A 14,020-nucleotide genomic window follows, 5' to 3' on the forward strand; every position below is an offset into this window, starting at 1 on the left:
TTCTCAAACCAATATGGATAACATGATCATCAGGTTTTCTTCATGCCAGCTTATGTCATTAAAGCAAAAGTGGTACACCAAATACAGAGAAAATCTCAAATTCATGTACATTTTCAATTAAACACAAATTGGTACGCTGATAATATAATTTGCCATAAAAAAATATTGTCAATGTTAAATCAATATTTTTTATGCCATTAAACACTCTTTGTAGAAAGTTCACTCTTTATCAATTAGTTCTTGTTTATTTTAGTGAGAAGAACCTACCTTGAAGCATCTATGCAGAAAATTATCTCACACCTTCATGCCAATTTTTCTGTCCAAAGTGACATTGTATTTATAACATAGTCTTATTAGTATCATGATTTAAAATCAGCATAAAACATTGTCATCAAATTCAAAAGAAGCAACAGCAGTGTAGCTTATGGTAATATAATGTGCTTTGTGTATAATCATTGCCTTTGAAAGTAACACAAGGTCACATATTTTGCTTTAAAATGTGTTTAATCACAACCTACACGAGGTGTAAAATATATACCATGCTTTAACCAGATGTTTTAACTTTTGTACAAGTTAAAGAGTTAAAAAGAACAATTTAAGATTAATATGATCACAGTAATAAAGAATCAGATCATGTATTACTTGCCAGAATCAACTGTATTGAAAATCTAAATTCTTCAATGTCATTAAGTCTAACATACTCAACAAAGCTAATCAAGAACAACAGTGAAAAACTAGAAAATCAATAGTATTTATTTAGGCTCAAGAGTCTAACTGCCCCTCAGAAACACTTCAAATGATCAGACTGCTTGCAAAGTCGAACATAAACATAACTTCTCATACTCACTAAATATGAATTACACAGTCTAACTGCTTTACAAAACTTTACTCAAGAGTAGCTTTAAAACATTTCTTTTAAACATAAGAAACAATCCTTTTGCAAAGTTAATCTGTTAACTCAAGTTACCAGCCAATATAAAAGGTACAGACCTTAGTCATGGTAGACACAATATTTAATTTTTTTGTGATTGGAAACAAGGCTGTGAAGGATTGCTGTACATTGAGGTCTGTTCAATAGGTTGTACTGATTAATATCTTGGTGTCGATCGTTCAGCTGGGGAGAAAAAAAAAAAAAAACACATAAAAAATATGTCATGCCAAAAAATTCCAAAAACATGGTTGTGATTATTAGATGTGACTTTTGGACATTTGGATAGTAAAAACCGTTTGACAGACTGTATTCCAATCTCTCACAGCCTTGTTTTGAGCAGTGAAAATTCCTTATGCATCTAACCTGACTAAAGTCAAATGGCTAATGTTTTTATTGATGGATGACACATAATGAAGATAAAGAATGGATGATGCCACCTGTTAAGACTAGCAGAGGTTGTCACTAGGGATGTGCCAGGATGGTCAACTAATTGACTACTCGTCCAACAAACTAGTGGATTAGTGAGGTCGACTAGTGAAATTAATATTTATTGCCATGGTGCTTAAAATGGGAGATTCAATTCTCAAAAAATGTAAAGTTTTTTTGCATGCTGATGGCCTTTTCAAAGCAGCGGCATCTTTAATTTTTGACGGGGATGAAAACGAGGCTGTGAGAGAGGTTTGATGGGTTGTACTGTTGTTTAAAGTGTTTTGGATCATTCCGCTGATGAAACATTGAAAAAATACATTTCCCTGAATTTTCACTGGACAAAAAAAAAATAAAAAACTCCAGAAAACATGGGTTGTGGAAAAATAGTAATCCAGGAGCTTCATTCAGCTTTAAGGCCAAAGTATACTTCGGGTGTGCGTGTTGCGGATCGCTCCACGCACAGTATGTGTGACACAAATTGCATCAATAGCACAGCAGGGTGGCCTAGATTTTCTTGACTCGCGCACGCGGTCCTCAGCTGGTGGCCATTGACTGTACTAAAAGAGGGTGAATACCAATTGAAAATAATCATCCCTATGCCCTACTCGCAACGAAGGACAGAGCTCTTGATGTGGGCACTGTGAAGGGAGCAAGGCATTACAGTTTGAATGTAGCCTTCACTAAAAGTCTTGTGAAAGGGCAAGTTGTGAAAAAAAGTTACTTTTTAGTATTGTTTGAAATGACCCTTCGAGTGGCGTCCCCTCCCTGAAGTGCCCTTCAAGGGCGCACAAATGCCGTTTGGAAAATGCCCCGTGTGTCACAAAGCAGTTGTTGTGCGAATGCGTCGAACGTGTTCCTAGTCATTCTTGGTCAGAAAAGTATACTCAGAAAGGCAACGCGGTCGGCCGGGAGCAATCTGATCCGGAAAGTGGAAAAGCTAAATATACTCGGTCATTATTCAGTGCATGCCATTGAAGAGACTGCGAGTCTCTCTCTCGAAGCCTCATTTTCATTCATGTCAAATATGCTACTGTGAACAAGGTCTTTAGCTTGCTGTGCTTAACAGTTACTACTGTCAGCAGGGAAAAGCCCTCTCTGACAAGGTTCATCTCACTTTAGGTTCAGTCCTTTTATTCATTGCTGCTACAGCCAAGGCACAGCTTGTGCACAAATTCAGACAATACATTTCAAGACAATCACTGTTGGATGATACATCGCCTGCTGTGAGCAATGTTCTTGATACTATGCATAAGCCACTGGTTTATTTGTGAGGTGTTCTGGAGTGATTAAAGGTATTCAGTATTTTTTCAGCCTTTTGCTGTTTCTGTCTGACACTGCTTTAATACTTAGTAGAAAAAAAAAAAAAAAAGACTTGCAATATTTCTAGAGTGCATTTACATGCACAGCAATATGCTGATAACTACCAAAAATCAGCTTAAATCAAAAAATCTGACAACGCAAGAAAATAAGATTTTTGACGTCAAAACGCAAGCAGACATGCACACAATCCTTGTGCACATTGGACAAGTTGTTAAGAATACAGGTAAAGGTGTTTACATGCAACGCGAAATCAGGGTAAAGAACAAAAATCTACCTGGGTCGACCTTACCTCGATAAAGGAAAGTCATTCAATATGTTTCATACATGACTACACGCGCTGTCAACTTATTTAAGACTTAAGATTTAAGACTTCTGTGTCGAACCTACCCCGTAGCCTGACGTACACCTCTCCAAAAATGTAACCATGCATTGCGAGAACAACTGTGATTGGTCCGCCTTGTAACCAGAGACCCTCAACCAAGATGATAAAAAAAAAGATATGGAAACATTGCATTTTCTCCAAGATTACTTTAAAATCTATGCATCATATCACATTGTATTTGGACTCATTTTAACTGGGAGCCTCTGCTGCATTTATACTGTATCCTGTTTGTTTCACAATGTTCCAAGTGAAAATGCGACAAGACACATCTGTTTTTTAAGGATTTTACTCCATTCATATTTGGTCTGTGAGTGAAACAATAATTATTGCATTCTACTCAAAAACTTTCATCTGTTTGATGTTTTGACTGAATTTTTGATGGTACTGTGTACAGTAAATGATCATATTTTATTAGTTATGAAAATAATGAACACTTATTTGACAGCATATTAAAAAACTAATTAAAAAGCACCTGTTAAGAGCTGGTTATATTGCCTATATGCATTGTAAAGTACAGCATAACAGCATAAAGTCTAAGCTTTAAAACAAGACCCATTTTGTGTTGGTCAAGCGAGAAGTTATTAATTAATTCAATTTTCCTCACAGAGCGTCAAAGTATGCCAACATGTTTATTATTAATTTTTTAAGCGACTCAATAGCAAGAATACAGTATATGGCCGATTTATTTTCTCTCTGCATGGCAGGCAACATGTATAATGAATAATATGTACCAAATCTCAACATGTTCACATATGTTTTTACTCATTCATACTCTTTTTTTTAATGCTACAACAATTTAATACATACTTTTGTATCCACGAATTACATTGCTTTTTGTTTATTTATTAAATTTATAACTATTTGAGAAATGAGGGCATTTCACCAACGCTGAACTATAAATGCAAACCACTACAAATGGCCACTACGCGGAGGCTACGACGTAGGTTCAACGCAGAAATATAAACTAGCTTTTATGAAACATAATAGTGCAGTCTCATGCATGCAAATGTGCTCTGTCATACACTTTTAAATGCAGAGCAATGATCACCCTGAGAGTTCAAGCAAGTAATATTGAAGCATGTCATTTTGCTTCTGATAAGCGTTTTGGGCCACTTTAAAATGCAGCCTTTCTTATTTCTTACTTTGATAGTTCTGTGTGATAAAAGGTTCTAGTTCTGTACACTAATTGTTGAAAATCCGTTAGTTACATTGTTACAGGGTTGCACTTAGCATTCATACAGTATAACCCTATGAAACACGCCTAATCAGGGTTTAGTGGACATAATGCAGGCTCAGTACATATGGGTCCATAAATAATAAGTAGTCAACTAACTGCTCAGACAACTCACCAACGAGTCGTTTATGAAAACGAATATGGTAGTTTTGCATATCCCTAGTTGTCATTCTCTACCTCCACAATCACTTCTTCAATGAGGTCCGCTGTCTCAGGGTTTGTATCAAGGTTGTTGTAAAACAATTCAGGACGCTCTTGGAACATCCACCACATAGACAAATACTTGTGGATACAACTGTTTTTTGTGTGTTCACACAGGCATTTCCATTTTCTGGATCTGTGGTCAAACGAGACACGTGTCCTCCCAAACTGACACCATGTGTCCTTTAGGTTGGTGTACACAGAAAAGTAGATGTATTTGTCCAAGAGCTCAAACTCTCCCCAATGAACAGGGTACACACAATCAACTCCCTCTAAACATGCCATTGAGTTCATCTCCTGGCACTCCTGTTTCTCCAATTTGGACAGGAGGCCTTTGTTCGTCATTTCTTCCAGAGAGTTGAGGCAGAGCGGAGGAGGGGGAACATACTTCCGTGCGTGACTAGTCCTCTCAAGGTGACAACATTCTTTACCTGGATTTCCACATTGGGCCTGTGCTATCATGAATTCCCTGCATTCTTCCAATTCACAAAGCATAATCTGCAGGGTGAAAGACTTAAGGATATGAATTGGGACTCTCGGTCCATGCAGGTCCTTGGGTGTAACATAGATGCCGTTTTTGGCATCTATGCAGAACATGGGTTGTTGGACTTGGCCATGCTGTAGTCTCTCATGCCGTCTCAAATTTGATAAGTTGGTAAAGAGGAATCCACATGTTTGACATGTCAACTTCTTGTCTGGCATATCGTCTTCAATGTCTGGCGTATCGTCTTCATTGTCTGGCGTATCGTCTTCATTGTCTGGCGTATCGTCTTCATTGTCTGTTTGTAGAGTCTCAAAAAGGAATGCTGTAGGTTCCCCTGGAAGGAAAAAGCTGTTTAGATCCATCTCAATTGGGGACATACAGTTATATAAATATATAAATAATAAAAGGAAATTACCAAAGTTATCGTGTTCAAAAGTGCACACATCCTTGTCTCTCAATATCACGCTGGCCTCTTGAGCATCAAAGTCTGATTGCAGCTTTTTGTGATAGTTGTGTATTTTGTCTTGTGGAATATATGTAAACATCTGTTATGACAAATAGCATAATCTGGACAGTACTCAACTTTTATGATCCCTTTTATTTAAATGATTTTAAACAATTTACTACAAGGAATATATAAATTAATAAGCAGAACTGTATGCTGCCTAATCAGAAAGTATCTAGAGGTAGGATCTAGGATGAATGTAAAAAAAAAAAATTATATCTCTCCCAACAAAAAGCACTGTGGTCCATAACCCTCTGATGCATGAATATTTAAATCACATATTCTTAAAATATCTTAATGGTCTCTGTTTAAAATCAGAATCATTCCCAATCTTTTTTCCCCAAAATAATTTCTTTTGAGAGTTACACATCCAATTTAAGCCCTGTTCACACATGAAGCACTTCCAGCGACAAAGTGAAATGATCTCACAACTTCAGAAAGCTGAGAAAAGTTCAAATTTATGCAAATGAGGAGCGACTTTTGGCAGCAACTACCAATAGGAGTGAAGACTCACGTCATCCATCTGCTGTTAGATAATGGTGTCATGTGCACTTGATTTCATTAAACAAATTGTCGGCAGTCTGAGTGAGTTTGATTCATACCATAATAGATTGTTAATCTTGTTCATGAAGTTCATTTTTAGCGACAAGAAAACTAATTCTGTCAAATTAGAACAATATCTTACCGGTAATTCTTAGTTTTACCGGCAATTAATAATAATTCCTTACATTTTTATATAGCACTTTTCTAGGCACTCAAAGCACTTTACATAGTATAGGGGGAATCTCCTCAACCACCACCAGTGTGCAGCATTCACCTGTATGATGCGACAGCAGCCACAGTGTGCCAGAACATCCACCACACACTAGATATTGGTGGAGAGGAGAGAGTAGAGTGATGTAGCTAATTCAGGGATGGAGATTATTAGGAGGCCATGATTGAGAAGGGCCAATGGGTGGATTTTGGTGGGATTTTTAATGACCACAGAGAGTCAGGACCTCGGTTTAACGTCTAATCCAAAAGACGGTGCTTTTTTACAGTATAGTGTCCCTGTCACTATACTGGGGTATTAGGACCCACACAGACCACAGGGTGAACACCCCCTGCTGGCCTCCCTAATACCACTTCCAGCAGCAAACTTAGTTTTCCCCAGGAGGTCTCCCATCCAGGTACTGGCCAGGGTCAACCCTGCTTAGCTTCAGTGGGCAACCAGGCGAGAGCTGCAGGGTGATATGGCTGCTGACAATTAAGACTGTAAAATTAAAAAGACTATTTAAAATAAAATGCACATTTGAATGATAAAATTAGCATTTGATTTTTGGATGTGTGCCAAGCACTGATGATGACTTACATTCTTAGGCTAAAACAGATGCAGTGCAACGGATAACAAAACGCAGGTGTCTCAAGATGTGCAATAATTGCAGAGGTGTGCAGTTATTTTGGTACAGGAGCCAAATCGGGCTTTAAGCAGTGCATAGGGGGCCAAATTGTACTCCTTTTGAGATACAAGTTTCCGCATTGATTTGGTTCTGGTCTCTTTTAAGCTCAGAAATAGTTGTGTAGTCAATTTTCTGAAGTGTACATGTGACTGATGGGACTATTCTGCAATTGCCTAAAGTATTGTATTGCTCTACATAGGTAGATTATTTTCCATCTTTCTATTTTCTCAGTAAAAAAAAAAAAAAAAAAACAAACTGAATAAAGGCTGAGCATAATTCAAATTATTTATTTTACCATCTTTACTTACCTGGCAATTTATTATTCAATTTAACACTCTGTACATCAGGGGTCTATTTTAATAATTTTTTTATAATAATAATAATAATATTATTATTATATATATATATATATATATATATATATATATATATATATATATATATATATTTTATTATTATTTATTTATTTATATAATTTTTTTTTTTATCGAACATTATAGTACATTTAATGTTTGTAGAGTTTACTTCTTTTATTCTCAAAACATTACCCATTTATGCTATAAAAGGATCATGATGCGGGTCTCGTCAATGGTTTAGTACACAACTGAATAAAACAGGCTGCATGACTATGATAAATGATTACTGCAAGAGTTAGATTAACATACAGGTGTGAGGGACTTCAACAATTCTAAATTACACAAATATAAATACATATTTGTCTCTCGCTTGCTTTTGCTCACGTGTCAATGATTACCCTTCTGTGTGTTAATAATGCCAAGATCTGATCTGCACAAAATAAGTATAACATTAGGCAGAATATTTCCAATTTACGCAAGTATAAATCTCTAATTGGGGAGTTTGCATGTCTTATCTGGCAACCCTGAGCATTTTAAATGCATGCGTTAGGTCCCAATGCAAAATAACTGAAATATCCAGTAAAACAAATAAAAAACGCTTTTAGGATAAAGGAGCCATGGGCCAGATTAAACCATGTGGAGGGCCGGATCTGTCCCGAGGGTACTATGACACCGGTATAGGCTACTGTGCAACGTTTAAAACGTTTATTTTCTCGTTTAACTTTTTTACTTTTAAGCATATGAAAATCTTTTGACTTTAGAATTTTACGCACATTTATTAACAGCCAGGTATGTTCTTTGAAATAAACAATAGCTATGACATGGTGCTTATTGGTTTATATTGATGATTTGGTAATATTTCAGTGAAAAATTCAAATTTAGTTTCTTTGACAACCCTACAGGCAATATGTCTCATCTGTGATAACATTTTCTAAAGATATGGCCAGAGACGTGCAGTCCACCAATAGAGCGCAACAGTCCCCACCCACTTTTTCAGTCGTGTGGGTTTCGGAAGTATTTTTCCCATTCATTTTCCCATTGACTTGAGAAAATCCTTCATAAAAGAGCTCTTAACCATGAACCAAAACAATCAGCGTGAATCACAACATAACAAACTTTGATCTGAAGCAAAAAAGTATTTGAAAATCGGATAAAAAGACAAAAAGGTACAACACTGTGTACTTACCGTCTTTCATGAGGTCACAGACTACAATCCCATAAAGCATTGCAAATGATGTAATTGAATAAAAAACTGTGAATATATAAAACTATTGATTTTAGGTTGTTGATTATAAATATAGAAACAATATATTTTACATTTATTGCAAAATATTCAATATGTACAAATATCTAAGTTGTTTAAGGGTGAAAGGAGACCGACTCGATTATGTAATTCACAGTGCATCGTGGGAGCATGCGATCGCTCCGAGGCATGTTTCGCAGGTTGTTTGGCCACGATTCTCTGATTGGTGAAGTTTCCCTGCTGGAACATGGGGTAATGTGGTTGTTTACCATGAATTCTGCTATCAAACACGATTTCTAAACAATGAAGTTGAAATAACGCAGATGGATTGCTTCAACAGAAGCATATACCATGGATGTACAACCTCAGATCTCAAGGTAGGTCTGTCTTTCAAGGTTTATAATTTATAGTTTATAATCAATTAGTCTATGGAAAAAATGATCGGGATTTTTACTTCCGGAACCAGACTGTTAACATTAGAGTGACAGCAGTAGAAATACCCACTAGCAACTTCAGAGTACAGGGACTAGCAACTTTAAGCTATAAAGTCACTGCATTTGTGAACAGGGCTTTTCTTGGTTCATCACCACTGTTAAATTTATGTTGTCATAAATAAAAAACACAATGACAGATAAGGAAAGTCATATAGAATTATTAGTAAGGGTCAAAGAGTTGGATTCGGACACAGGCAATAACTACAAATACTGAACATCATTAAATTTTTTTATAAAAAGTCCTCTCTCACCTGCTGGGTTGTGTGTCATCTCAACACCTTTGGTGGCATTAAAAACAGATAAGAAATGAAAGATATTAATAACATTAAAAATCTTGTGTGCATTTCAGACATGTTCACAAGTCCCTGAGGCAGGGTCCATGTCAAGTCTCAGGTATTTGGTCACAATTTCAAGTCAAGGCTTAATTCTTTATCTGCAGCTGGTGAGTTTAATAAACCCCGTTTACAGCTAATTCAATTTTGAAATATTAAAACTGATTATTTCTAGAGACTGCCTTGTAAATGTAATCAAACTTGTCTAATAAAGTACATAGGCTTTCACTTTAATCATGGATTTTATTTTTATACAGTAAACAATCAAACTAGTCATTTCAAATTTGCAAGTTCTCCCTAAAATAACAAGGATACAGAATATTCATATAAAATTCTGGAAAGATAAATTAATTTTTGTAATTTAATGCAAAATGCAGTTGACAGTTCATAGTACTAGGCAGACTTGCCAACCTTGGGAAAATATTTTGAGTACCACAATAGTGTAATGCTTAGTTCACATGCTTTTACACCACTTCGCTTTGCACACTCACATCAAGTTATTCAACATATAAATCGGCTATGAAGAAAACAATGCAATCATATATTCTTGAGAACTCTTAATGAAAAGACATATTTAATAAATATATAATATAAATAATTTACATTTAGGAAGAGACAGCCATTTGTGCGCATGTGTGAATAATCTGACTTCAGTTCAGAAGCTGAACCCCTGGTTTTTGACTTGCAGGGAGCATTTTTATATACGTTCACTTCAAGTTTTGGAACTTTGACCATGTTTTAACATAGACATCTAGGTTAACATAGCTCTAGGTTACCCTGGCTTTGGATAAAGGTTTGGGTGTCATGGCCAGTTGAGAGTTCCTCATCAGGTAGCTGATTTTCCCTTGTGCTGGTTGGCTTGATACCTCTACCAATTTCATTCATCATAGTGATCACATGCTCAGGCTTACAGAATGAAAGCAATACCTTTTGCAATTGCAGCTCCAAAGTTGGAAGCAGGATATGTATGCATGACTCCTCTTTTTGAAGTATTTGGTTGCTGATGTCAAATATAGGTATGGCTCTCTTCAGAAACAGTGAATACACCTTTGACATGGGGTTGGTGAGGAACTGAAATATCTTCTCAGGTTTTGTCAGATCCTTTTTCTATTCCCTAGTGGAAAAACCAGCTTAAGCTGGTAGCTGTGTTTTGGAACATGGTAGCTGGTTTAAGCTGGTCGAAGCTGGTCATGACCTGGTCCGAGCTGGTCATGAGCTAGTCTTACCAGCTCAAGCTGGTTTTTGGAAGATGGTAGCTGGTCGACCAGCTCATGACCAGCTTGGACCAGCTCATGACCAGTTTGGACCAGCTCATGACCAGCTTGGACCAGCTCATGACCAGCTTGGACCAGCTCATGACCAGCTTAAACCAGCTACCATGTTCTAAAACACAGTTACCAGCTTAAGCTCGTTTTTCCACTTAAACCTCTAGTTACAAAGGCCTACATTCCTAGATAAAGAAAAAGACAAAACCTGAAAGAACCAAGAAAGAATTCTTTCGGGTTTTGTTTTTTCTTTTTCTTTATCTAGGAATGTTGGCCTTTGTAACTAGAGGTTTAGCTACATTATTACCTGAAGCTCCTTGATGGCTATCGTCAAAATCGTAATTGCACAATCTGCAAAATGCATGATTTGGTAGTTTTGAGGGGCTGAGGCACGGCCATTGCTCCTGATACTTTGTGAGGAACTTCTGGGGGGCATGGACTTCTTTTTAGGTCTGCTACTCTCTCTCTCCCTATCAGTGTCCTCCTCATCTGATGTCATGTTTATTTATTTATTTGTTATGATTTATTTCCCCCTTTTTCTCCCAATTTGGAATGCCCAATTCCCAATGTGCTTTTAAGTCCTCGTGGTCACGTAGTGATTCGCCTCAGTCCAGGTGGCGGAGGACGAATCCCAGTTGCCTCTGCGTCTGAGACCGTCAACCCACGCATCTTATCACGTGGCTTGTTGAGCACGTTGCCACGGAGACATAGCGCATGTGGAGGCTTCACGGCATCCACCGCGGCAACCACGCTCAACTCACCACGCGCCCCACCGAGAACGAACCATATTACAGCGATCACAAGGAGGTTACACCATGTGACTCTACCCTCCATAGCAACCTGGCCAATTTGGTTGCTTAGGAGACCTGGCTGGAGTCACTCGCCCTGGGAGAGCAAACTCCAGGGGTGGTAGCCAGCCTCTTTACCACTGAGTTACCCAGGCCCCCGATGTCATGTTTATTTTAACTGCAAGGCACACCACACACCTCCCGGCAACGTTACTTATGTGGCATGTGCAATCGCTTTTTTTTCCATCCTGCCATGATCTGCTCCTCTCATTACAGTGACGGGTTTGGCTGCAATAATAATTATGAATACGGTACTATGAAAAGTCACGTTTAACAATCTGCGACACACGAACCATATAACTTAACCAACTTAAATGCCTGGTAAACAAGCAAGCTAGCTTGCAAATTACGTAACATTAGGCTAACGTTATTAACGTTAAATATTTTCCCAAGGTTTGCAGGTCTGTGTTAAGTTAACTCAATTCACAATTTCAACTTTCCACATCCACCCCAGCCCAGGAGGGGAAACGAGAGGGATAAAACCTATTTCGTGTCGCTGTCAATTTGCAGTCTCTTGAAATTATTGACATTACACATTTGTCAATCATCCCTGCAAGATATTTGGGGGAATGAACCCAGCGCTATGATTGGTTGAACTCTTCTTCTTCTTTTGCTTTTCAGCAGCCTAGCTGCTGCTGCCTCTTGCTGTTAGACTTGAGTACTGCATGTGCACAATTGAACACAAAGGCGCGACCAGCTTTTTGCCTAGTTTAGAGTGACATATCATACCAGCGTACTTCGATGTCAAAATGCATACAGGTTGGCACGTCTGACGAAGTACTAAATTCGGAGTACTATTTTCTTCTAAAACAATCAAATGTCTTTTGATAATTAATAAATCAGTCAAACCTACTCTGATTCGCAGAGACCACAAAAAAGAACCGATCTACGGGAATGAGTCAGACTAGCTCTCACAGGAAGAGTTAGCGGTGCCTCTTCACTCTATCCCTGTGACAGGGCTGCAGACTAACATTTTTGAGCGGTGGCAAAACATGCAAGTGCAACGCGACTTTCCATCTCTGGTGCTTGTGACTTCACATAGTCAATGTCACAAGTTTGCTTATTTAATAAGAGCTAGAAATAGTGAAGAATCTTAAAAATGTTGTCCTAGTGCTGTCAAAGAAGTATGTGAACCCGTTGGAATTAGCTGGTTTTCTGCTTTAATTGGTCATAAAATGTGATCTCATCATCATCAAAGTCACAAGTATAGACAAATACAATGTGCTTAAGCTGACATCACACAAACAATTATAATCTTTCATGCTTTACTGAACACAATCCATTAAAAATTCACAGTGCTGTGGAAAAAGTAAGTGAATCCCCAGGCTAAAGACGTCAACAAAAGCTAATTAGAGTCAGGTGTTGTCAAACCTGGCATCCAATTAATGAAACAAGATTGGAGGTGTGGGTTAGAGCTACTTTGACTTGAGCTGTTAGAGCACAAACTTTTCAGTTTGCTATTCACAAGAAGCATCTGCTGACATGGACCATATTTTGCCAAAAAAAAAAAAAAAAAAAAAAAAAAAGAGATCCCAGAATCAAATCAAATCAAATCACTTTATTGTCACACAGCCATATACACAAGTGCAATGGTGTGTGAAATTCTTCACGAGACATATACCAATTTACAATAACATCAAATTAACACAGCACAATTTAAACATCTGATATACACATAATTACACTCAACAATATACAAATAATAACATACACTGTACAGTATACAATACGCACTATATAGATACACATTATTCAATAAAAATAAAAAATAAAAATATATTAAAAAAAAGTATATATAGTATATATAGAAATGTACAGTATTGTACTGTATTGACATTCAGGCTGTCGCTTGATAGTCAGTTTTTAAGAGAGAATATAATATAATAATAATATAATTTATGACAGTCCGGTGTGAGATATAAGAGTAAGGGTAATAAAGTGCAGTGCTGATGTATTTTGATCGTGGGAGATCAAGAGTTCAAAAGTCTGACTGCTTGGGGGAAGAAGCTATCATGAAGTCGGCTGGTGCGGGTCCTGATGCTGTGATACCGCCTGCCTGATGGTAGCAGTGAGAACAGCCCATGGCTCGGGTGGCTGGAGTCTCTGATGATCCTCCGAGCTTTTTTCACACACCACCTTGTATATATTTCCTGGAGGGAGGGAAGCTCACCTCCGATGAAGTGTCTGGCAGTTCGCACCACCCTTTACAGTGCTTTGCGGTTGTGGGCGGTGCTATTGCCGTACCAGGCGGAGATGCAGCCAGTCAGGATGCTCTCTACAGTGCAGGTGTAGAACCGTGTGAGGATGTGGCGGTTCATTCCAAACTTCCTCAGCCGTCTCAGGAAGAAGAGGCGCTGATGAGCCTTCTTCACAAGGACTTCAGTGTGGATGGACCATGTGAGTTCCTCAGTGATGTGGACACCCAGGAGCTTGAAGCTGCTGACTCTCTCCACTGGTGCTCCATTGATGGTGATGGGACTGTGTTCTCTGTCTTTTCTTCTGAATTCCACCACAAGCTCCTTTGTCTTACTGACGTTGAGGGAGAGGTTGTGCTCCT

At 37.9% G+C, this 14,020-nt stretch overlaps 1 protein-coding gene across 5 annotated transcripts in view; it reads right to left on the reverse strand.

The window, feature by feature from the left end:
* Window positions 1-225: 225 nt before the first annotated feature.
* Window positions 226-14,020, reverse strand: part of LOC127420121 (uncharacterized) — a 35,802-nt gene continuing 22,007 nt past the window's right edge. For 4 of the 5 annotated variants that reach the window (XM_051662130.1, XM_051662132.1, XM_051662128.1 and 1 more), the window contains 4 exons: window positions 9,270-9,296; window positions 5,397-5,504; window positions 4,474-5,315; window positions 226-1,114 (listed from right to left, as the gene is read on the reverse strand). In XM_051662130.1, the coding sequence (XP_051518090.1) occupies window positions 992-1,114; window positions 4,474-5,315; window positions 5,397-5,504; window positions 9,270-9,296 (1,100 nt within the window). In that variant the 3' untranslated portion in view covers window positions 226-991. Of the gene's footprint in view, window positions 1,115-4,411; window positions 5,316-5,396; window positions 5,505-9,269; window positions 9,297-14,020 lie in introns of all 5 variants that reach the window. The other variant, XM_051662131.1, reaches the window with a different exon arrangement.

Source organism: Myxocyprinus asiaticus, chromosome 29, assembly GCF_019703515.2.
Source record: "Myxocyprinus asiaticus isolate MX2 ecotype Aquarium Trade chromosome 29, UBuf_Myxa_2, whole genome shotgun sequence".
NCBI lineage: Eukaryota > Metazoa > Chordata > Actinopteri > Cypriniformes > Catostomidae > Myxocyprinus > Myxocyprinus asiaticus.